The sequence below is a fragment of the Salmo trutta genome, chromosome 4, assembly GCF_901001165.1.
Source record: "Salmo trutta chromosome 4, fSalTru1.1, whole genome shotgun sequence".
NCBI classification, from domain to species: domain Eukaryota; kingdom Metazoa; phylum Chordata; class Actinopteri; order Salmoniformes; family Salmonidae; genus Salmo; species Salmo trutta.
This window is the reverse complement of record NC_042960.1, coordinates 3,496,899-3,520,365: the sequence shown is the minus strand read 5'-3', so window position 1 is coordinate 3,520,365 and position 23,467 is coordinate 3,496,899. Positions and strand designations below refer to the sequence as shown.

The 23,467-nt window shown below is 44.3% G+C and overlaps 2 protein-coding genes and 2 non-coding genes across 5 annotated transcripts; 3 read left to right on the top strand and 1 right to left on the bottom strand.

The window, feature by feature from the left end:
- Positions 1-164: 164 nt before the first annotated feature.
- On the top strand, positions 165-380 carry LOC115193154 (small nucleolar RNA U3). Its single transcript, XR_003878112.1, has one exon. It is a non-coding gene; the product is annotated as a small nucleolar RNA U3 (small nucleolar RNA).
- A 501-nt stretch (positions 381-881) lies between these two features.
- On the top strand, positions 882-1,097 carry LOC115193152 (small nucleolar RNA U3). Its single transcript, XR_003878110.1, has one exon. It is a non-coding gene; the product is annotated as a small nucleolar RNA U3 (small nucleolar RNA).
- Positions 1,098-1,601: 504 nt separating this feature from the next.
- On the top strand, positions 1,602-8,644 carry LOC115191679 (vacuolar protein sorting-associated protein 37A-like). Its single transcript, XM_029749520.1, has 12 exons — positions 1,602-2,053; positions 2,526-2,600; positions 2,919-3,036; positions 3,260-3,360; positions 3,661-3,862; positions 4,264-4,334; positions 5,656-5,783; positions 6,502-6,560; positions 7,009-7,077; positions 7,350-7,493; positions 7,915-8,031; positions 8,271-8,644. The coding sequence occupies exons 1-11, from the start codon at positions 1,944-1,946 to the stop codon at positions 7,993-7,995; spliced, it is 1,158 nt and encodes a 385-aa protein (XP_029605380.1). The 5' UTR covers positions 1,602-1,943; the 3' UTR covers positions 7,996-8,031; positions 8,271-8,644.
- Positions 8,645-9,295: 651 nt separating this feature from the next.
- On the bottom strand, positions 9,296-22,608 carry LOC115191678 (myotubularin-related protein 7-like). Of its 2 annotated transcripts, none has more exons than XM_029749518.1 (14): positions 22,368-22,608; positions 21,532-21,654; positions 20,319-20,481; positions 17,428-17,585; positions 15,673-15,801; positions 15,157-15,291; positions 14,568-14,700; positions 14,280-14,389; positions 14,063-14,188; positions 13,780-13,829; positions 12,349-12,549; positions 11,977-12,111; positions 11,267-11,393; positions 9,296-10,908 (listed from the first exon to the last, which is right to left on the bottom strand). In XM_029749518.1, the coding sequence occupies exons 1-14, from the start codon at positions 22,392-22,394 to the stop codon at positions 10,576-10,578; spliced, it is 1,950 nt and encodes a 649-aa protein (XP_029605378.1). In that variant the 5' UTR covers positions 22,395-22,608; the 3' UTR covers positions 9,296-10,575. The 2 variants fall into 2 exon arrangements, with proteins under 2 accessions (XP_029605378.1, XP_029605379.1); XM_029749519.1 differs by having other exon boundaries at positions 10,760-10,908; positions 11,227-11,393.
- Between the last annotated feature and the right edge of the window lie 859 nt (positions 22,609-23,467).

Here is a 23,467-nt window from a genome sequence, read left to right as displayed (position 1 = left end):
CAATAACTGATTCCATATGTTATTGATGAGCAGTTGATGAGAAGTAGCCCGATAAACATGATTTCAGCCACGTGGTCCTATAGTGTGCTCTTTATACGGTGGGAAACCGTTAGTGAGAATGACAGCTCCAACATAGGCTACCCTCGCTCGCCCTCAGTTAAATTAAGACTATACTTTCAGGGATCATTTCTATAGTTCTTGACTTGAGAAATGTGTTTCTAAAGTGTTTGGTCTCGCTACCCACGATGATGAGATGCGATATTCCCTTCTGAGCGCGAAGCGGGCTTTGAGTAATGATTCAGTTCATCCGCTTTCTGCCATTGATGACCGTTCTTTGTTTCCTTGTGGAGCATTGAGGGAGGGAATATGATCAGAGTGGTTAGCTCTAAGTATTGTTAAATATTGAATGAATCATTAGGTTTACAGTGTTCCAACACATCTGGAAGTCAGTAATTATTTCATGAAAATAGTTCAACTTGCTTCAATGCTGCTAAATGTCAAACGTAGTATTGCATAGGACATTTATTGCAAAGCAATATTATCATGCCAATCCAGTTCGAATTCCAATTGTTCAATTACATTTTATATCTAAATTGTATTTTCTTTATTGTGGGCCATTGACGTTTTCAGCCAATAGCAGTCCCCTACAAACTGCACTATTAATTACCCTCTGGCACCTCCCTAATTTGCAAAGTTCTATTGTGGGGAAACTTTAACGTGTATTTTGTGAAGCTTTCATGGGTATAACAACTGTTTGTTGCCCGATAAGCATTATTTCGGCCACGTGGTCCTTCCTATAGTGTGCTCTTTATACGGTGGGAAACCGTTAGTGAGAATGACAGCTCCAACATAGGCTACCCTCGCTCGCCCTCAGTTAAATTAAGACTATACTTTCAGGGATCATTTCTATAGTTCTTGACTTGAGAAATGTGTTTCTAAAGTGTTTGGTCTCGCTACCCACGATGATGAGATGCGATATTCCCTTCTGAGCGCGAAGCGGGCTTTAAGTAATGATTCAGTTCATCCGCTTTCTGCCATTGATGACCGTTCTTTGTTTCCTTGTGGAGCATTGAGGGAGGGAATATGATCAGAGTGGTTAGACTTAGTCTGTGCAAATAAAACAAGAATGCTAATCACAACTAGTATGTATAATTTATATGTAATGTCAATGGTAGGTGGTATAACGTTTATGTGCCAGCTGTTATCATGGTATGTACTTTATCGTTAGACTTCTATAAGAGTGAAACCATGCTATGTAATCTTTCATTAGGTCATGATCAAGTAATGTCAACTTAATTAGAGGTGCAGTTCTTAAATCTTCTAGAGTAATTTTTCCCCTATTGCCCAATCGATGTTCTTTGTAGTGACAGTAGAAACCAGAGGAATGCTGTGGTACAAACTGTAAAAACGGTGACGTCATCGAAGTATGCGCATTGACCTCTCAACTCCTGATGCGGAGAATGTAAAAAAAACTAAAAACATTACAATTATGTTACATTTGCCAGAACTATTTCATTTATTTTAAATATATGTCACAGTATAGTTATTTTCCCCAAAAAAGATTTGTACATTTACCTTCCTAGTTTCTTTGTGTACAGTGAGGTAGTACGCAAACTACTTAATCATGCTCGTACACAACGAAGGTTGTTGTCTTCCTATTATCCGTTTGTGTGCTCGGTAGCTACTAAGCTTACCAAGAATGACAGTGCCAATTTTGGATAAATGCTTCAAGCGGAGAAACTGAATAGTTCTTTTTTACGACCATCTAAAATATGCCATACCGAAAGTTATCGCTGTGCAAGTAGCTAGCGAACATTGGCTACATCTCGACGGGGTTTTCTCCTTCCCTTGTCTGTCTCGTCTGTTCTTGTTGAGGCTGGATAGTGATTTATTAATTCATTAGCTAGCTAGTTAAGTTCAAGCTCGTGTCCAGCCAGAATAGGATGAACTGGCTTTTCCCCTTATCCAAGGGTTCCGGACCTCTCCCACCTCTCAATAGCTTGCAGCAACAAAGACAACGGCAGATCGAGTCTCTCAAAGCTGCCCACTCCAGGTAAATCAACGTCACGTACTAGCAATGCTAACTAGCTAGTTATGGCTAACTACGTGGCTTGTCGGCCTTGATAGCTAGCTAAAGTATTTGCTACTATTTAAAGCGTTGTCACGAGGCGTAATTAGTGTGTATTGTGCGAGCTAACGGTAGTGTCCCGTATCGCAACACCGACAGTTGATGGGACCAGGTCAGATTAAAGTATTATGTATTGTTTACAAGTAACATTAGAGAGAGGTGCCTCTCAGCTCTCTTCTAGATATTCAGCCTAACTTTATAGGTGACATAATTGTAACGTTATTTAACTAATATGAACAATGTCTAATGTATACATGTATGTCACTATCTCTTTCAATATTCTAGCTAGCTCAATACGTTTTGGATTGACGTGTTGGCACCTTTCAAAGTATTGTGTGTAAGGTGGATAAACTGGTTTGTATCTAACGTTAAATGTTTCGGGTTTCTTCTCCTCCAGCTTAGCAGAGATCCAGAAAGATGTGGAGTACAGAATCCCTTTCACAGTCAACAACTCAACCATCAGCGTCAACATGTGAGTGAGATGCACGTTTACAGAGTTAGCATTAACAGATGAATACATGCTTACGTTTTAGCATCAACATATGAGCATGTTGTCCTATCAGTGTCAACGTGTGTGTAAACCCCAATAGCTCATCCTGCCATTGGTTTACAGTACAGCTAGGTTAATCTTCCATTTACCTGGCTATGTCTGACTTGTTGATTATTTCTTGCAGGATCAATAGGACTCAAACCCTCAGAACTCATAGGCTACTATCACTTTCAATGACCTCTCTCTACCTTTCTCCCCCTTTTCCCCCTATCTCCCCCTTTTTTTTCTCTTCCTCTGCAGCTTGCTTCCGCCTCAGTTTCCCCAGGAGAAACCAGTAGTCAGTGTGTACCCTCCAGTAGGACATCACCTGGTAGACAGCAACAATGGCACCATGGTTACCAGCCCCCTCATTACCAATGTAAGTCCTTCTCAACTAGGTCTACGTCAACAATACAAGAGACCAGGGAAGCAAAATCTGTGGTGATATGAATGGTAACCATTTAATGTTTTTCTCTAGGTATTTATACTTATTTTGTTACTAGTTCATTGTCTGTATAAGGGCAGGTGTTGACATGGATGCAAATATCTGGTATTCATGTGCTTGTCATGAAGCTAACAGGCCTATGTTAATTTGTTCTCAGTTTGGAATGCACTCAGATCTGGGCAAAGTCATCCAGAGTCTCCTGGATGAGTTCTGGAAGAGTCCACCGGTCCTGACATCTGGCCCCACCGGCTTCCCTTAGTCAGTACCACACACACACATAACATGTCATCATGTAATCCTTTGTTGGCCCTTGAATGCAAATTCTTTGGGTTGCATGTAATACGCAATGAAAGGACGATCAAAAGGTGTAAGAAGTCACATGAGACAGCCATAATAACTGCCATAGCTTTACAGTGAAGGATACAAGGAGGCAGAAAGACTAGCTCAGTGACTAGTGTCATTTAACTGAGTACAGTTTCTTCACAAAGGGAACCCATTCTCACCAGCTTTCTGTTTCTCCCATCTTTCCTCCCTGCCATCTCTCTCTCTGTGGTGCAGTAACATGTACAAGCCGTCGGGGATGCCTCCCTACCCCACACAGATCTTCCACTACGGGCCGCCCCCCGTGGGCCCCACCCCGCCCCCCATGCCCCACGCGGGTGTAGAGGGAGCTCACGGTCACGGCCCTCCCTGGGCAGCAGCCCCTGTCTACGGTCTCATCACCGACCTGCCTCTCCCCGTACCCACCGCAGACTCCCAGGTAAATGCACTACCCAGTACATATCTGGCTAATACTGACATAATACCTAAATGTATAAGTTAAGGAGACTATTTGGCATGCGGTTTAGACGCCTCAAGAGGTTTAATGTAGCAATGTTTCATCAGGACAGACAAATACCCACAGACTGACCTGTTCTTCTAGTTAGAATCATTGGGGGCATCTATTATATTTGTATTATATTATACTTTATTTTCAAAACACCTCACCACCAGCCCTAAGCACACAATACCCTAACAACTGTTGCCAGGCACTGAGGCCTGTCAGCCACCTGCGGACTAGAGCTTCTGTACTGGAGTACTGCTGCGATGGTCAAGTGCTTAGCTACTTGTTTTATGTGTTGGTCAGCTACATAAGACGTGATATCACTCTGTCTGCAACAGGCTGGGTTGAACGGCCACATGTACAAGATGCCTGAGATTCCTGAAACATTTCCTGAGCTGTCTGAAATGAGGTATGTGCATTCTGCCACTGGAGTTTAATACGTCGCCCACTTTTTGGGCCGTTGAGTCCAAATGTAACGTATGAGGACACGACTCAAAGAAACGTTTAGATATAACATTCAGAGCAACATAGGACAAGCAACACATAGCACGCAGACAGAGAAACATAGAACAAGCAACACGTAGCGCGCAGACAGAGCAACATAGGACAAGCAACACGTAGCGCGCAGACAGAGCAACATATGACAAGCAACACGTAGCGCGCAGACAGAGCAACATAGGACAAGCAACACGTAGCGCGCAGACAGAGAAACATAGTACAAGCAACACGTAGCGCGCAGACAGAGAAACATAGGACAAGCAACACGTAGCGCGCAGACAGAACAACATAGGACAAGCAACACGTAGCGCGCAGACAGAGCAACATAGGACAAGCAATACGTAGCGCGCAGACAGAGCAACATAGGACAAGCAACATGTAGCGCGCAGACAGAGCAACAAAGGACAAGCAACACGTAGCGCGCAGACAGAGCAACATAGGACAAGCAACACGTAGCGCGCAGACAGAGCAACATAGGACAAGCAACACGTAGCGCGCAGACAAAGCAACATAGGACAAGCAACACGTAGCGCGCAGACAGAGCAACATAGGACAAGCAACACGTAGCGCGCAGGCAGAGCAACATAGAATAAGCAGCACGCAGACAGAGAAACATAGAACAAGCAACAAGTAGCACGCAGTACAGCAAGCTTGGGCCCAACCAGTCAAGCAGTATGTTAAGTGGGGGAGTGTCATAGATTTGAAGTACAGCTTTTATACCTCCGTAGTCAAACAATTTTGCATGAATCGCAAATTCGCTAAGTTGAATTTGGTTATTTGAGTTACCTTGTTCACCTACTTTTTATAAGAGAGGTTGGAATCACATAGACATCTGGCTCAGCGGCATCAGTTGCCCTCTTTGTGAGGAACATGCAGACTGTTTTTTTTTCACATTGAGATGCAAACATGAGTCACTGAGCTGCTTTGTAACCAGGACCACTACAGTAGTGAGTTCTTGTGTAGCATGTTGTTTGCTCTTTGCATGCACATATATCATCTGCATACATTTGAACTTCAGACCCAGTACAGACAGAAGGCAGATCATTAATGTACAGGCTGAACAGGAGGGGCCCCAGTATTGACCCTTGGGGCACGCCCACATCATAGCTGAGAGTGGGCGACAGCTCATTGCTCACTCTGACAGACTGGGTTCTGCCTTCAAGGTATGATTTCATCCATCTGTCCCACCATATCCCTCTCTGACTGACTGACTGTGTGTGTGTTGTCCCCAGTGTGTCCCAGCTGAAGGACATGAGTGAGCAGGAGGATGTGCTGCTGGAGTTGTTTGTGTGTCTGCCCCAACTCAAACAGGTCACCACTGACAAGGAGGAGCTGGTCAACAGCATCGTGGACATGGCCAGTGAGTCTCCCTACACACTAGTGGTGGTTGCTAAACTTGACTGGGCAGTGGGTGACACTCTGTATAGCCAAAGCCTTTAGTATTTTCTTGTGACCCACCATGTACATTTACATTACATTTTTACATTTTAGTCATTTAGCAGACACTCTTATCCAGAGTGACTTACAGTAGTGAATGCATACATTTCATACCTTTTTTTTTTTCTGTGCTGGCCCCCCGTGGGAATCGAACCCACAACCCTGGTGTTGCAAACACCATGCTCTACCAACTGAGCTACAGGGAAGGCTGTACACACAAACAAATGCTATTATCAAGGACCATGGCTATTATGAGCTTCCAGTCATGCTAACGCTAGTTAGCAATGGCTCCAGAAATGACCTACAACTCCCTTCAAACTGCACACAGAGACATAACATTTTTATCCATGAGTTCATCTGACTCAGTAAGGAGATGAAGCGCTACTATCCCAGAGAGCCCAAAAGCTCAAACTGTCCCCAGAGAGCCCAAAAGCTCAAACTCCAAAAAGGAATCGGCAAGTTACTGGTCCAGGGCCACTTTTGGTGTCAAGCTCATAATCGCTATGGTAACACAGATCCTCAGTCAGTTCATATGGGCAGGTAGTGAAATGAGTGTGTGCTAGAAAGTGGGGAAGTGTTGAAGCTGAGTTCACTGCTGCCCTGGGACACACACTGACATGTCTTGGTCATCTCTCTCCCAGAGAAGAACCTGCAGCTGGAACCTCAGCTGGAGGGGACGAGACAAGAAATGCTGTTCAAGGTGAGGAACCCAGACACTTTTTTGTTTTACCAGGCAAGTCAGTTAAGAACAAATTCTTATTTACAGTGACGGCCTACCGGGGAACAGTGGGTTTTACTGCCAGGTTCAGGGGCAGAACGACATATTTTTACCTTGTCAGCTCGGGGATTCGATCCAGACGCTCAGACGCCCAACGCTCTAACCACTAGGCTAGCTGCCGTTGAATAATACTCACTCACTGGCTAATGAATGCAGAGGGTCTGTCTGTCAATATACGTTAGCAATCACACTCTACCTGTATGAATGTCGCATGACAACTGTCAGTTTGTTACTAACGTTATAGCTGATACCAACTTGTACCATTGAGCCAAGTTGAAATGTGCGTCGGGATCAGTCCTACTGCTATAGATTGCTGTAGACGGTATATTGTGTTGTGAACGCTAGTTGTTCTTACTTGTTGTGTTGACAGTACGAGCAGCTAACCCAGAACAAATCGGCCTTTGAGACCAAGATGCAGAGACAGCATGACATCAGTGAGGTGAGGTGTTCCCTGCACTAAACACACATGTGGTGATCAAACCTCAAAAGTAGATCAATATTGACAAGTCCATGACCCAGGCCATGAGTTGTTTTATTTGCTGCTCATCTTGTCCATGTTTTTGGGGTTGAAACATATACAGATTATTCACAACATAACTGATGTTGTGGGGTGTGGATTTGGCTTGACGTCAGAGTCCATTTTGAGGTTTGAAAACAAAAAAAACAACCGTTTTTTTAAGTGTTATCCTATGAACTTGTGTTGTTCTCCAGAGCTGCAGTCTGAGTGCCCTGCAGGCTCGTCTGAAGGTGGCAGCCCACCAGGCGGAGGAGGAGTCAGAGGAGACGGCCGAGAGCTTCCTGGAGGGCAAGACGGACATCGACGACTTCCTGGCCAACTTCATGGAGAAGAGGACGGTAAACTGAACTAACTGTCAAAACGTCAAGTCAACAAGCTGACAGAAAGTAATGGAAGACTGATACCAGCACACTGCAGAATTCTACCTCAGATGTATTTTTCAACATTTCAACACATCTTTGTTGTCAAAACGGTGGTAGCATTCTATCGTGTGGGGATGGATATGTCTGTCTTTTACCAGTAACTGAACTAGCAGAGTTAGAAGAGAAGGATCATAACATAGTCCACGAATAAAGATCCGGGAAGCATTGAGCTGTTGTGTATGGAGACTGTCTAAACATCTCTGGTAGCATGAACAAGGTGTACTGCAACAAGTCAACAACCAGGAAATGGGATTCTATGTAAATACAGTCTGTTACACAGTAGTCAATGTTTGATTTCATATTTGGGTGTGTGTGTGTGTGTGTTCTCGCTGTACAGCTCTGCCACAGCAGAAGGGCCAAAGAGGAGAAGCTGCAACAGTCCATCAACACACACGGACAGTTCCCCAGCAGCCACTGAGCCCCGCCCCCTTCCCCTCACACATGTTTATAAAAGGTAAACACACTAACGCCACTCTGTTGGGTGAAGTACATACTGTACCAAAGGGTTTATGGAATCTGACCTTAAAGGGGCAATCTGAGATTCAAACAACTACAAAGCATTTATTTTTGGTAAACAACTGGAGAAGTGTAACCTCTCAAATTCATAGATGTAGCTATGGATGCAAGGACTGACTATACTTGAGATCAATGATGGGTTTAACAATGTTCCATTTTTGTCTTACTTGATCATAGGCTGCATTTCTTCTCTTCCCAACTATGGAGTTTTATCTACCAGCAACACACCCCTAAAGAGACGAGAAGCCCATCTTGGTGTTGATAGAGGCTAAGAAGCAACCATTGTGGTATGAATTGTAATCCTGAACTAGGCTTTTGAACTCATTTCAGTATACAGTTTCCAGTGATGATGATGATTTGGGACTTGTCTCATACATACGTACCTACTTGAATATGGATGAGTTTGCTAACGCTGCCGAACACCCAACTACGATGGATACTGTATTTAAATAATGTTAATAATAGGCTTTATTATAATCAAAGACACCTTGTACTATGTTATTTAATTTCTTTAGGTTAATAAACCATTCAGAACATTTGTTTACTAAGAATTCCCGATGTATTATTTTTTCTAACATTAAAATCTGACGTGTGTGTGTGTGTGTGTGTGTGTGTGTACTGCAGTGTGACTGAAATGCACAGTCATGTTCATAACCTCATGTACACTCTCTCGCGTTTTAAACCAGCACATCAAATGTCATTTCCCTTTGACAGTGAATGGAGTTTATTTCAGGTCATTTACAACAATGTATAAAGTAAACACTAAATACCACAGTGGAAAGGATATCCATTGGATTTAGCCATGTTGTTTTCCCAGGTTGACCTTACAGTGGTTTCTCAACAGTCTAATACTTAGCCTGGTCCCAGATCTGTTTGTGCTCTTACCAACTCCATTGCTCATTGTCAAGCCATGACAATTCCATAGACGGGTTGGTTGTTTTAGCAACAAAACCGACGCGTGTGCAACTATGGGGCAAAACAGACGTGGTTGGTTTAGACTGTTGACAACACGTAAACTATATTTAGTCTCCAATGTTTATTGAAAACATAAAGTTCCACAATGAGCACTTGTCTCTCAAATACATCGTTACAGTTGTTGGTTAGCTAGCTAGCAAATATTAGCATAGATCAAAACAAGACATGGTATCAAGAACAAGATGAAACTAGCCACCTAGGATTCCCCGCATGGTTTCTTGTCATTGTTGCTAGTGATCTGGCCATCCAGAACCACAACACACGGCTTTCTGCCCCTTTGAAGCGCACACACATCTTTTCGTGCTGTTGTCAGCTAACCCGTCTGTAGCCAGTTGGCAAGAGGACAGAAACAGAATGGCACACAGGCTAACTAATGCTACCGATCACAAAGAGATTTGACTTCCAATATCCACACCCACATACCATTCAGATTGAACCAATGTGTTGGCCATGCATTCTAAGTGGTGAGCGGGTGTTGATATTGGAACAAAGTTTCTAATGTATCCTAAGTGTTCATACTACAGCGCTAGTGAATGCACTCGTATACACAGTTAAATATACACATCAGTGGGAATTACCATCTGAAAAGGTTACTGCCGTTCAATGGGCTTTCCAAAGGAAAGAGTATGTCTCTCGATTCATTACTATTAAGCAGCAACTTTAATTTCAAGACCAAATAAAAGCCTAGTCATGGCAACGTGGACATTTCTGTTCATCCAGGCTAGTTGAGAAGTGCAGTGTTTCTTCATTTGTGTGAGAAGGCAGGCTATCAGAACGAGACCGTAAACATAAAACTAGATTGGGTGGTGATAAATGTTCCAAGAACACGTGCCGTGTTTGACAGTGTTATCTGGGTCGTGTTCATAAGTGCAGAATGTAGCGAATTGTTTTGCAACAGCGTTTCTTATTGGACAAGTTCAATAGTTTTCTGACCGTTTTTGTTCAGTGTTTTCCTCCTAAACACGACCATGTTATACCACGGATACATTGTAGCCTATCTGCTTGTTCAGACTACAGAATGGACAAATGGATTTCAGATGCTTCTGATACTATTGTTATCGAGGGGTAGTCCTACTTGGTGTGACCAATGTAATGCATGGGTCTAAAGGAAAGTACAAACAAATGTACATTTCGTTTTTTCCTGTTTTAAAATGTTGTACAGTGCATTGTAACTCTACATAATAGCTTAAGACAAAATATTCCACACACAGTATTTTGCCTTTGCTGTAAATGTTTGGTCCTGGAATATTTTTGTTCACATTTTACACTAGTACGGGGTTAAAACATCCACTATGGCTACCCAGTGTTACCACAATACCCGGCAGGTGCTCACGTTGTGCTCCGATACTAACTACACAGAAACAAAACAAAAAAATCACAAGTAAAATCCAGTCCAATTGGCCCTGTCAAAAGAGACCTCTGTGATATTCAGTTGTCAATGCAAAGTGCCCTCCGACAAGCCCCTCTTCAACCCCTCATTGATCGCCATTTTCGCTCAGGCTGCGCACTAAATGGCCTCGTCGGGGTCCTTGCTGTCGTCGCCGCCGCTGGAGGAGCGGCTGCTGAGGTCGGCCACGCCCGATTCCATGTCACTGCAAGCCGAGGAGAGGTCGTCGGGGTCAAGGCCAGGGCCCTTGGGGGGCCCCAAGGGCAGGGTCATAGCCGGGCCCGGGGGCCCCCCCTGGGAGGGAAAATAGTCCTGAGGGGGACTAGTGAAGGGGCCATCTCCAGTGGGAGGAGCCAGCCCACCTGGCCTGCATTCTTCCTCACACACTTTGTTGGTCTTCCTCTGACCCGCATTACCCTTAGTTTGAACCCCCTTCATCAGGGCTGCAATCCTCTGGAAGATGGACAGATGAAAAGACAAGTGTTACCAGTAAGTCTGGGATAGAATATGAATGAATCACTATGTCTATAGACTACTAGCAGACTACTGTACATGTAACAGAAACCCTCCTGTTGAACGCCCCTCTGAGACACATTTTCTTTGACTTCATGGTGTTTGCCCCCTCCCCTGTAAAAACCCAACGATATAGTTGTTAAAACAGCATAAACTAGTTAATAGTAATTCATAATGATAATAATACATTGATAAACTTGTAAATTGGCCTTAAAGAGCAGCGTTCATTGGGAGCGTTACGCGAGCGTGTCTGTATGCCTTGTTTGGTGCCCGGGTGGGCCGTCCCTCCCGGGGCTACCTCCTGGTGATTGGTCAGCTCCTCCTCCAGCTGCTGAGTCTCCTCCCTGACGGCTGTCAGTAAGTCGGTGGGCGTCTGGCGCGGGGGCGCGCTCTTCTCCACACGGTTATACATGCCCTTCCACATCCTTGGAGACAAGATACACCGTACTACAACTATTGAACAAACTCTGGATCTAAACCATACTACAACTATTGAACAAACCCTCTGGATCTAAACCGTACTACAACTATTGGAACAAACCCTCTGGATCTAAATCGTACTACAACTATTGAACAAACCCTCTGGATCTAAACCATACTACAACTATTGAACAAACTCTCTGGATCTAAACCGTACTACAACTATTGAACAAACCCTCTGGATCTAAACTGTACTACAACTATTGGAACAAACCCTCTGGATCTAAATCGTACTACAACTATTGAACAAACTCTCTGGATATAAACCGTACAATAACTATTTAACAAACCCTCTGGATCTAAACCGTACTACAACTATTGAACAAACCCTCTGGATCTAAACTGTACAATGAAGTAAAGTGCTTTCTACAACAGGCTACCATCTGATGGATTTGAGGGTTTTAACCCACAATCCTTCGTCTCAGATGTACCCGAAGACACAAAGTAAATAAAAACCATTCAGTGTCCCAGTCCTAGCTTTTTCACTCTTGTTTTCCCAGTGTCCACTGAGAGGGTGCAGAAACTCACTTGAAGCAGTAGGGGGTGGTGTTTGGCCGTAGCATCCCCTGAGTCTGGGTGTGGTCAGCCCTGTACAAGGGGTTGGCGTACTGTGCCCTGTCCTTCCACAGCTGGGGCCACAGGGAGTGAGTCCTCTCACGCAACCTGACCAACGTTGGAGAAAACCAAACCAGATGTGATACATGAGAGGGGTTACAGTACAGACGAGCTTGCTGTAAGAAAGGCAGAGACCTGCATGGAATGGGATTGTAGCGGCCTTATGAACCACAAGGTTGTTAGCCCGCTGAGCTAACAAGTATTCACACCTCAGGCAAGGTTATTTGTGTAACACAAGCACGGTTCACTGAACTACCTCCGTCACATTGGCGCCCTCAGTCTCACCCCATGTCCCTCCTCTCCTTCTGGCTGTTGCCCAGGAAGTTGCCGTACTGGCAGGAGTAGACATGTCTGTGCAGCTGGACCAGGAAGCGCTCGTTGAACTCAAAGGCACAGGGGAACTGCTCTGACAGCTGCCACACACACTCCAGGAACTGGTCTATCACCGGGGACACCTCCTTAGGATCACCTTCCAGATGGCTGTACCTGCAGAGAAGGAAAGACTGAGGCTTAAAACACTTTCATAAGGAGTTTAAAGCGGCAATCAGCAGTAGAAACAATAATGAAGCGGTCTCCCTGCCCCTGGTTTGGTGAAAAGCTGAGGGATGTAACCCCTCTCAAACTCATAGACAGAGCTATGGATGCAAGGATTGACCGTCCTTAAAAACAAAATTATAGTTTTTACCATGTTTTGAGGCTATATAGTGTTTGTTTACATTTTCTTAGATTACAAACGTTGGAGTAAAACAAGCTTCTATTTTCGCCACTGCTGATTGCCCCTTTAGAGCAGATTTAAAGAACTGTGAGGGAAATGTTATGTATCGACTCAATGCTACTTTCTAATAACTAATTAGAATGGTTCATGCAGGTGACCGACTGATCATCTATGGAGGAATCCTCACTATCACTGTTCCTCAACTTGGCAGTGCGCCCAGAATATTGCTATGGGAACAACCGAGGTATCTCAGAGACAGAGAGCCTCGTGAGGTATTGGTCAGTCACATGTGTGAGCCACCGGTAGTGATGAATTAATTATGCTAAATCATGCAAATATAGCTTGTCTGTGTGAAGCCGTTTATAAGACAACTGCTGGGACTGCCCCAGCGGAGCTTCTGACAGACCTGTACGGTGTGCAGAGTTTGTTGTCACCTCTCCAGCTTGCTGATAATAAAGAGTGATTCATTTTAAGATTGGCTTCAGGTGCCCCTGGTGTTGAATTTCCACCACAGAACAAATAGGCAATCCTGGGGCGTTGTCATGGCAATTTTATAACCCACTGGTTAAATAGTAATGCCTCTAGGCAACTGCATCAAGGTCAGTTACCTTTTTAATCTACCCAATGGCTTCAACTGATAAGAGAACATGCACAGGCTGGAGTGGAACGCCTCAAAGATGTGGAATAACTCTACTTCACCAATCCTAACTGAAATCCGAGACGGACAGTCGCTGCTAAAGCGGCTGAATTTCACAGGGGTTATGATCTGACCTGAGTGCAGCACACATGGCGGACACGTGGCGAGAGGGTCTGAAAGCGCTCGCGGCGGACACGGTGCGTAGGTCGGACAAGCTGTATGATGTCTGTGACAAATGCACTTCTCGTTCTGATGAAGGACTCTACTTGAGAAGGTAAAATACATGGCACTGCAGGGACCTTCATTCTACCAAACGGTAGAGTTAGGAGTTGGGTTCTTAGACAAACGTGTGGGACGGACTGACCTGTGTGAAAACTTGTGACCGAACGACACCCAGTCCCTCTCGATTAGCAGCTAAAAGACAGGAAGAAGAGATTAAGTCAGTCTTTCTTGCACTCGACGGGACAGTTTCCCAGACCCAGATGATGTCTTGTCCTGGACTAAAGCGCATTCTTCATGGAGACTCCACGGTCCGGACAACTGGCCCCACGTGTGCTAACTATATCTCTGGATGGGATCACAGTAGAAGAGGGACTGTATGTGCCATGACGTAGACTGTGTGTGATGAACGGAAGCTAAAGCCTTACCATGAGTCCCTTCATAGTCCTGTAGTAAGGCTCCAGGAGAACGCTGGCTACAGAGCAGGCCTGGGCCGTCCTGTCCCAACCGTCCGAACAGTGGACCACCACACTGATACCCTCCTCCGCAACCGCCTACACACACATCACAGTATTATTGAAATTGATACCTATTGTGTGTGTGTGTGTGTATGTGTGCTCGCGCGCCCTGCCCAGTTTGTATCACCTTGGCGATGAAGACGCCTGCGTCCAGCACAGCTTTGATGTGCTTCAGCCAACCGGAGCTCTCCAGCCCCCACAGGAAGTCGCCCATGGAGGGAGTCTTGAGCTCGCCCACTATAGGGTCAACGCAGGAAGAGAGGGTAGTCAGTCATGCATACACACATACAATGTGGGACATTCCCAAGCCAACCCAAAGGAATGCATGAACCTGACAACTGAGTAGGAATACTGACTGACGTTCAGTAGAACGTCGGCCATGGTTGGAAGAGAAAGGGAAAGAGGAAGTCATTACCGTCAATGATCTTCTGCTGGCTGTTCCTCATCACGTGGATGTTCTCGATGCCGATGAACTGCAGTTTGATGTTGGTGTAGTGGTCCTCGTTCTCATAGCCTTTTCCAGCCGCCCGGTTGGCCATCGCATTCAACTGGAGAGAGGTGATAATCATTATATCACAATACAGTCAAAAACGTACTGTTGACGACATCATTACATGTTACATTGTAGTCTTTTAACAGACGCTCTTATTCAGAGCGACTTACAGGAGCCATTAGGGTTAAGTGTCTCGCTCAAGGGCACGTCTACAGATTTTTCACCTAGTTGGCTCGTGGATTCGCACCAGCGACCTTTCGGGTTACTGGCCCAACGCTTTTGACCGCTAGGCTACCTGCCGCCCATTGATATTCAGCTTTAAATCGACAAAGCCTGGAAAGAGCCTACAGTCTGAGAGGCAACATGTGGATGGTGGATGGATCAGATGTCCACCCAAGTCAAGGAGGCTTCAAGGAAAACAAAACGTCATTCATGTACCATTACTCCCCCATTGACCTTACAGTATATCAACACTTCCTGACCCCAGGGTCTATCTATGGTGACCTCTGACCTTTGGCCTGGTGTCCACCACGTAAATGTAGTCGCTGCCCGGGTTGGACTTCATGATGGCCTCCAGCATTTGTTCATCCTCCTGGGAGCGAGCGCTGAAGCCGGACAGGGGCTGACTACAGCGGCAGATAGCAGCCTGGGAGAAGAAGGGGTCAGACGCTGAAGTGACTGGTGATGACATCCAGCTCAGAGGAAGAGGTGGTGTTTAACACTACTCATACAGTGCTAGTATCCTGCGTGTGTCTTGGCATGCCAAGCAAAAGCCCACATTTAAACAGTCATTTACAGTTACATTTTAGTCATTTAGCAGACTTCATTTCATGCATTATTTTTTTTTTTTTTTTTTTTTTTTAAGTCATTTGAAATTTTTAAACAGAAAACACAATATTCAGACCCATGACTGGTTCAGGCATAACAATTAAACATGACGAATCACCTAAATTAAACAAACATAAAACAACTGTTCTCCAGATTCAACCCACACCATTGACCCAGATAGTATGCCCCATCCACTCACTAGGGTATCCTGGTGGAAGTACGTCAGGACGGGTAAACGCCCTCGGCTCCGGAACTTAGAGCTCCCCACGATGACTGGAGGTGTGGCCGACTTTGGCACAAACAGCTCTGATGGGTACGTGTCACACACCTGCAGGCAGAGAGAGAAAGTCTTTAGAAGAGGAGGACTATACCACTAACCAGAGGTTGGAACCGGTTCACAGAACAGAACAGAAAACCGGAAAAGAGCAAAAAATGTCAAAGAACAGAAACGGAACCTAGAACGAAAATGAACCCAACTGTCCCGGAACAGAACCGGTTAATAACGTTCTTTTACGTTCCAGGCATTTTTGTTTCTAGTCCCACAACAAAACGCAACAAAACACCTATGCAAAGCACTCACTCTGTCACTCAAACATAGTCCAGTGTCTGCCTGCAAACTGAAAATCTTTGCCTGTGCGTGTGCTTGTTTGGCTAACTCCCCCCTACGATGCATAGGCTACCGTACTGACGTTACAAGCTTGATTCAGAAGATGGGGAGAGAGATTTTTATTTGGCTAGAGAAGAATGGATGAACTTTTTCAATGCTAGTTAAGGATAATTTAGGGTTAGTTATTACGTGTCACGTTGGATTTTTTAACTACACCATAGTAAGATGTGTTTATAATTCTGGTGCCGCTCTGCACACACAAGCTTGTTAGCTAGCTAGCTCAAAGGACATTCAAAGTTCCTCCACAGAAGCTGCTCCTCCTAGGTATAATTCTGTGGACCTAATTCAGATAATGCATCATCCACAAAATTTCAGTCGCATGTTGCGCCATAGGCTACACTTGTCTGTCCATCATACATGTAAACAACTAGCTTACCTGCTCTATCCACACTGATTGGTGAAGTAATTTAATGAGCTAACTGTTAAAAACTGTTGATTTCACAGGTTAAAAAAGGAACACAAAGGAATGATATAAACTGGTCCTTTATTTGGCTTGGAACCGGTTCAGAACTTTATTTTGCTGGTCCGAACAGTGGAATGAAACATTTTTTTTTATTCTAATCAGAACAAAACGATTGGAAAATTATTTCAGTTCCAACCCCTGCTACTAACCCAATAGTCAATATCAGACCCAGACTGAACAGACCCAGTACTCAACATCAGATCAGGACTATCAACACCAGAAACATCAGCAGAGGACTGTACTAACCCTGTACTAACCATCTGATTGGGACTGTAGTGGTTAAAATCAGAAGAGGACTGTACTAACCCTCTGATTGGGACTATAGTGGTTAAAATCAGAAGAGGACTGTACTAACCATCTGATTTGGACTATAGTGGTTAAAATCAGAAGAAGACTGTACTAACCATCTGATTTGGACTATAGTGGTTAAAATCAGAAGAGGACTGTACTAACCCTGTAGTCACTATCTGATTAGGACTAAAGTGGTTAAAATCAGAAGAGGACTGTACTAACCCTGTAGTCACTATCTGATTAGGACTAAAGTGGTTAAAATCAGAAGAGGACTGTACTAACCATCTGATTTGGACAATAGTGGTTAAAATCAGAAGAGGACTGTACTAACCATCTGATTTGGACAATAGTGGTTAAAATCAGAAGAGGACTGTACTAATCATCTGATTAGGACTATAGTGGTTAAAATCAGAAGAGGACTGTACTAACCATCTGATTTGGACAATAGTGGTTAAAATCAGAAGAGGACTGTACTAATCATCTGATTAGGACAATAGTGGTTAAAATCAGAAGAGGACTGTAATACTACTAACCCTGTACTCGCTGTTGGCTGGCGTGCTGACCCAGAGGTTGTTGGGCACGCCCATGCGTCTGTAGTCCGCCTGCAGGTCTAGGAAACTCCAGGACTCCTCCCTCTCCTCCTTGTTGGCGTTGGGATTGATGGACAAGCAGTAGAGCTCGCTATATTTCTCTGGGCGAAACAGATAGAAACAAATGATCATATTTGATCATTAATCATGTTAAAATCAGCTAAAATCATGTTGGGATTGTATTGAAGGACAGAACAGTAGAGCTCACAGTAAATCTCTTGTGGACAACAGAGAAACAATACAGCCGTCTATCAAAGGATCATACTAAGATTCAGATTAATTTATCCACTACACAATAAATTATTCAGATTAATTGAAGCACTACACAAACAATTCAGATTAATTTATCCACTACACAATAAATGATTCAGACGAATTTAACCGCTACACAATAAATGATTCAGATGAATTTAACCGCTACACAATAAATGATTCAGATGAATTTAACCACTACACAATAAATGATTCAGATGAATTTAACCACTACATAATAAATGTATTGGCAGCCTGGGCTGTTTCAGTAAAGTTTAACTGAAGTCACAGAAACAGGTCACTGCCATCGGCATCCATTGAACAAGTGAGTCATTCTAACAGAAGGACAGAAACCCATTTCATCAACTTTACTATCCCACTGGAGAAAGGTTTTCTTGCAGTACCGCAGATATAGACAACAAACAGCTGTTACTGCTGTTACTAGGCCACTGGTCCAACTCACCCTCCTCTTATGCCCATAACCTTTGAGGTGAACCTAACCCTGAAAACGTACAGTACACCCTCCTGACCACACTAAGCCCAGGGTGGTGATCAGCAGGGCAAACTGATCCAAGAGCATCCTGACCGCTGCTCTCTTATGTACCAAGCTACACTCTCTGCTGTTAAAACAACAATTCAGGTAGTATGTTTTTTTATTGTACCAGGTAAGTTGACTGAGAAGAACAGCAACGACCTGGGGGATAATTACAGGGGATGAATGAGCCAATTGGAAGCTGGGAATGATTAGGTGGCCATGATGGTATGAGGGCCAGATTGGGAATTTAGCCATGACACTTATCTTACGATAAGTTCTATGGGATCTTTAGTGACCATAGAGTAAGGACACCCTTTAAACGTCCCATCCGAAAGATGGCACCATAAACAGGGCAATGTCCCTGGGACATTGGGTTAAAATATTTGTATATATACAGTGCATTCGGAAAGTATTCAGACCCCTTGATTTTGTTACATTACAGCCTTATTCCAGAATTGATAAAATTGTATTTTTCCCTCATCAATCTACACACAATACCCCATAATGACAAAGCAAAAACAGTTTTTTTGAAATGTTTGCATATGTATTAATAATAAAAAAACGGAAATATCACATTTACATAAGTATTCATACCATTTACTCAGTACTTTGTTGAAGCACCTTTGGCAGTGATTACAGCCTCGAGTCTTCTTGGGTATGACTCTACACACTTGGCACAACTGTATTTGGGGGGTTTCTCCCATTCTTCTCTGTAGATCCTCTCAAGCTCTGTCAGGTTGGATGGGGAGCGTCGCTGCACAGCTATTTTACGGTCTTTCCAGAGATGTTCGATCGGGTTCAAGTCCGGGCTTTATCTGGGCCACTCAAGGATATTCACAGACTTGCCCCGAAGCCACTCCTGCGTTGTTTTGGCTTTGTGCTTAGGGTTGTTGTCCTGTTGGAAGGTGAACCTTCAGCCCAGTCTGAGTTCCTGAGTGCTCTGGAGCAGGTTTTCATCAAGGATCTCTCTGTACTATGCTCTGTTCATCATTCCCTCAATCCTGACTAGTCTCCCATTCCCTGCCACTGAAAAACATCCCCACAGCATGATGCTGCCACCACCATGCTTCACCGAAGGGATGGTGCCAGGTTTCCTCCAGACGTGACGCTTGGCATTCAGGCCAAAGGAGTTCAATCTTGGCTTCATCAGACCAGAGAATCTTGTTTATCATGGTCTAAGAGTCTTTGGGTGCCTTTTGGCAATCTCATAGCAGGCTGTCATGTGCCTTTTAATGAGAAGTGACTTCCGTCTGGCCACTCTACCGTTAAGGTCTGATTGGTGGAGTGCTGCAGAGATGGTTGTCCTTCTGGAAGGTTCTCCCATCTCCACAGAGGAACTCTGGAGCTCTGTCAGAGTGACCATCGGGTTCTTGTTCACCTCCCTGACCAAGGCCCTTCTCCCCGATTACTCAGTTTGGCCGGGCGGCCAGCTCTAGGAAGAGTCTCGGTGGTTCCAAACTTCTTCCAATTAAGAATGATGGAGGTCAATGTGTTCTTTTTGGTACCCTTCCCCAGATCTGTGCCTCGACACAATTCTGTCTCGGAGCTCTACGGACAACTCCTTCGACCTCATGGCTTGGTTTTTGCTCTGACATGCACTGTCAACTGTGGGTCCTTATATAGACAGGTGTGTGGCTTTCTAAATCATGTCCAATCAGTTGAATTTTCCACAACCTGTTTCCGCTTTGTCATTATGGGGTGTAGATTGATGAGTGCAAAAATGATTGAATCCATTTTAGAATAAGGCTGTAACATAACAAACTGTGGAAAAAGTCAAGGGGTCTGAAAACTTTCCGAATGCACTGCATATATATATATTTTTTTTTACCAGGGGAAAGAGTGCCTCCTACTGGTCCTCCAACACCACTTCCAGCAGCATCTGGTCTCCCATCCAGGACCAACCCTGCTTACATTCAGAGACAAGCCAGCAGTGGCCAGGTGGTATGCTCCTGGCAGTACCTCCTTGTTCCATTCCATTTCAAAGAGTTTTCTCCCTCCTGAACAGGACCCGGGTGAATGGGTTCTTAGAGGTGATAGTCTCTCTCACCTGGGCGAGAGAGGCGTGCGAGCGAGGCCTGGACATCCATGGCGTCCCTCTCCTGGGGGATGAGCAGCTGAACCACCTGGAAGTTCTTAGTGTGGACGACCAGGTGGCTTCCTGAAGGGGTGGTTGGCGGCCGCTCCACACTGGCCACCATGCTGTGGAGCACCTGTCAATGACAACCGAGAACTCTCACAGACGGTCCCAATTCGCTCCCCTCCCCTTGGCAACAACTAACCCTTTGACGTTTGCAGATCTGTAAGGGGATGGCAATATGGTGGAAGCTCTACCACTACACTGCTGATACCTATCCAGATCCCTCAGATCTGCAAACATCGAAGGGTTAGGGCCAATGGTAAGGGGCCGGCTGTCACAGTGGCATCTATTGCAAAGTTGAAAACAAAAATTCTGGAAGTGGAAGGGTAGGCAAGTTTTTTAGTTTTTTTTACTTTTCACTCAGATTACTCAACCACAGCAGTCATCTGTCAATAATGGACAGCAGATATTATTACATAAGTATTCGTTTAGTGTTATGACAAGCAATGCATTTAATAACTGACAAATGACATTTTTACCAAACTATAGTTTTCATGAGGCGTAGAGAACATGTTGCAGTTTTAAAGCAAATTTCCTGCATTTCTACACTTTTTTGGCATGGGGCTGGGAAGAAAATGTGCTATTTTATAGCTCATCATGCTTTTGTTCACATTTTGCCATGAGGCTGAGAATTTGTTTTTCAGTTTTAAAGCTAATTCCCTGCTATTCTACAATTTTTTTCATGAGGCTGAGAGACAATTTAGAAGATTTTAAAGCTGATTTCCTGTAATTCTACAAATGTTGCTATTATATGCTATCTGGGGGCCCACGACCTCCAGGGGGGCCCCAACCATCTGTGCCTGTTCGGGAATCCGGCCCTGAGAAAAGGGTTCCACTCCTGTTCACTTCAGTAGGCCTAAATACACCGACAAATCTCACATCATGTGTATGAAGGAGATATCCATTAAAGAGGAAATGTATTGGATGCAGTCCATTGACTTGAGGTGAGTCTCCAAAGTGGCGGAGCAAATCAATACTATCTTTCTGAGAAGGCAGGAAGGAAGCCACACACAGGGTAGATAGGGGGGTTGTGTCAGAACAGTGTCAGGCCAGACGACTTGTGATAGGTCTCGTGTCAGAATGGGGTCTGTTGAAACAACTGGTATCACTTCCTGGCTCCTACCCAAGTCTCTCTGCGTGTCTCTGGGTTGTTCTCCACGAAGATGGTGTGTGTGGCGGAGAGGTACAGCGTCCCCACCGTGGCTTTCCTAGGGGCCGTACGGTCAATCAGGCGGACATTCTCCACCTATAGGGCCACAGACACAAACACACACACACACACACACACACACACACACACACACACACACACACACACACACACACACACACACACACACACACACAAACACACACACAAGTATAAACGGGGTCAAAACGGAATGTAATCATATCTATAGGCTATAATGTACTGAAGTGTGTGACTGACTGTATTGGTGTAGGCATATCTTCTCATAAAAACAAGGTTATTATAGAACTCAATGTTTACACATGTTGTCGTTGTAGATATGAATGTCTGAGATTCTGGAATGTTCTAACTGTTTAATTGAAGTAACCTAGCGCAGGATTCTGTAACAATGTGTCCTTATTGGGGCCTATTGCCTTTATACTAGAATCCACAGTGGAGAAATGCTCGCGGCAGACTAGAATAAACATCAAGAAGCCCGGACAAGAATTAAACGGATTGTGCAAATTCTAATGTCAAGATTTACAGGTATGCCATCATATGAGCTATGTTTTTAAGTGTTAATTTTTGCAACAGTTTAACCAGGAAAATACATTGCGGAGAATATAATGGTTATATTTTCAGGAACCCTGAATGCATGAGAAAGGGGATGGCACGAATAAAGCAACGTTTTCACATCTTTAGAACACGCAACTGAAATGCGGTTTCATTTAGGAATAGGACTAATGATACTCAAAGAATAGGATGGAAATGAAAATATAGGGTTGGATTACCTTTGGCGTTCGGATGTGCTCCATCATGGACCGCTTCGATCAAAATGGTGCGCGTAGAAATAATCCGAGGTCCTGGTTTTGTGTTTTAAAAATAGAGGATCTTGGCTCAGCACAAAAATCGCGCACAATTTATATTCTCTGTACGTTGGATATTAGATGGGGCGCCTCGCAAGTATGCCATGGTTCCCCTATCCTATTCTGTACAATAGGAGTATCACCCTGCATCCACTCGGGTACGGGTGGGTGATTATGACAACACGGTCGTCACTAGTTACCACAGCCACAAAGTCACAAACCCCGCCTATTTCTACAATTTATCTTCTTAAAATGTGATTTTAAACTTGACCTTAACCGTAACTTTAACCACGCTGCTAACCGTATGCCTAACCCTAACCTTGAATGAAGACCAAAATGCTCATTTTTGTTTTCATATAATTTTGACGATATAACTTTGTGGCTGTGCTATCTAGTTGAAACCTAACAACACGGATCTTATTGGCAAGTATTGGCCGTGTTCGAGAGCATCAAAAGGACTGCAGGCGACTGCCGACTGACTTATTTTTTTCATCACAAATAACGACTCACTACTAATTGTAGATCATTCAGTCAAAATTTACCCATGATACATTGCGATTTTGATCCTCTCGAACACGGCCATTACCTCCCAACGGCGCCTGCGCACATCACTGAGCGATGAGCCGGTGGAGCTCAGGCAGTGACCAGTGCTATACGGAATCTTTGGGACGTTCCTACCTTAAATCCTTACCTTACCCAAACCATTTTAAATGTGAACTTCGGAGGGAGATCAAGGCGATTATTAAAAGAAAAAAAAACTATTCTAAAGAACACATTTACATTTTGAGATGAATGCCCCAATTTAATTGTGAAATGTATCAGTGTATTTTGCCGTTTAGCCTATTTAATCTTTATAGTTAGGTTATTCAAACATTAGCCTGTTTGTGTGTGTACATGTGTACTTGTGCATGCCTACGTGTGTATATGTGCACGTGTGTGTTTGGCCATGACCTGCTTCTGTTATCAGGTGCATTGTTTACGTGCTTTCAGACATTGTGGGAGAAGCACATGCTTTCATGTGGAAG

Bases quoted from the DNA above. Each gene is read 5' to 3' on its own strand.
- LOC115191679 (XM_029749520.1), top strand. From the start codon at position 1,944: ATGAACTGGCTTTTCCCCTTATCCAAGGGTTCCGGACCTCTCCCACCT. The intron at 3,037-3,259 runs GTAAGTCCTTCT...ATTTGTTCTCAG, and splicing joins CCAGCCCCCTCATTACCAAT to TTTGGAATGCACTCAGATCT. The intron at 5,784-6,501 runs GTGAGTCTCCCT...TCTCTCTCCCAG, and splicing joins CAGCATCGTGGACATGGCCA to AGAAGAACCTGCAGCTGGAA.
- LOC115191678 (XM_029749518.1), bottom strand. From the start codon at position 22,394: ATGATGGAGCACATCCGAACGCCAAAG. The intron at 15,292-15,672 runs GTGAGTGGATGG...TTCTTCTCCCAG, and splicing joins ACTTCCACCAGGATACCCTA to GCTGCTATCTGCCGCTGTAG. The intron at 12,550-13,779 runs GTCAGTCCGTCC...CCTTCTCTGCAG, and splicing joins GGTCACAAGTTTTCACACAG to GTACAGCCATCTGGAAGGTG.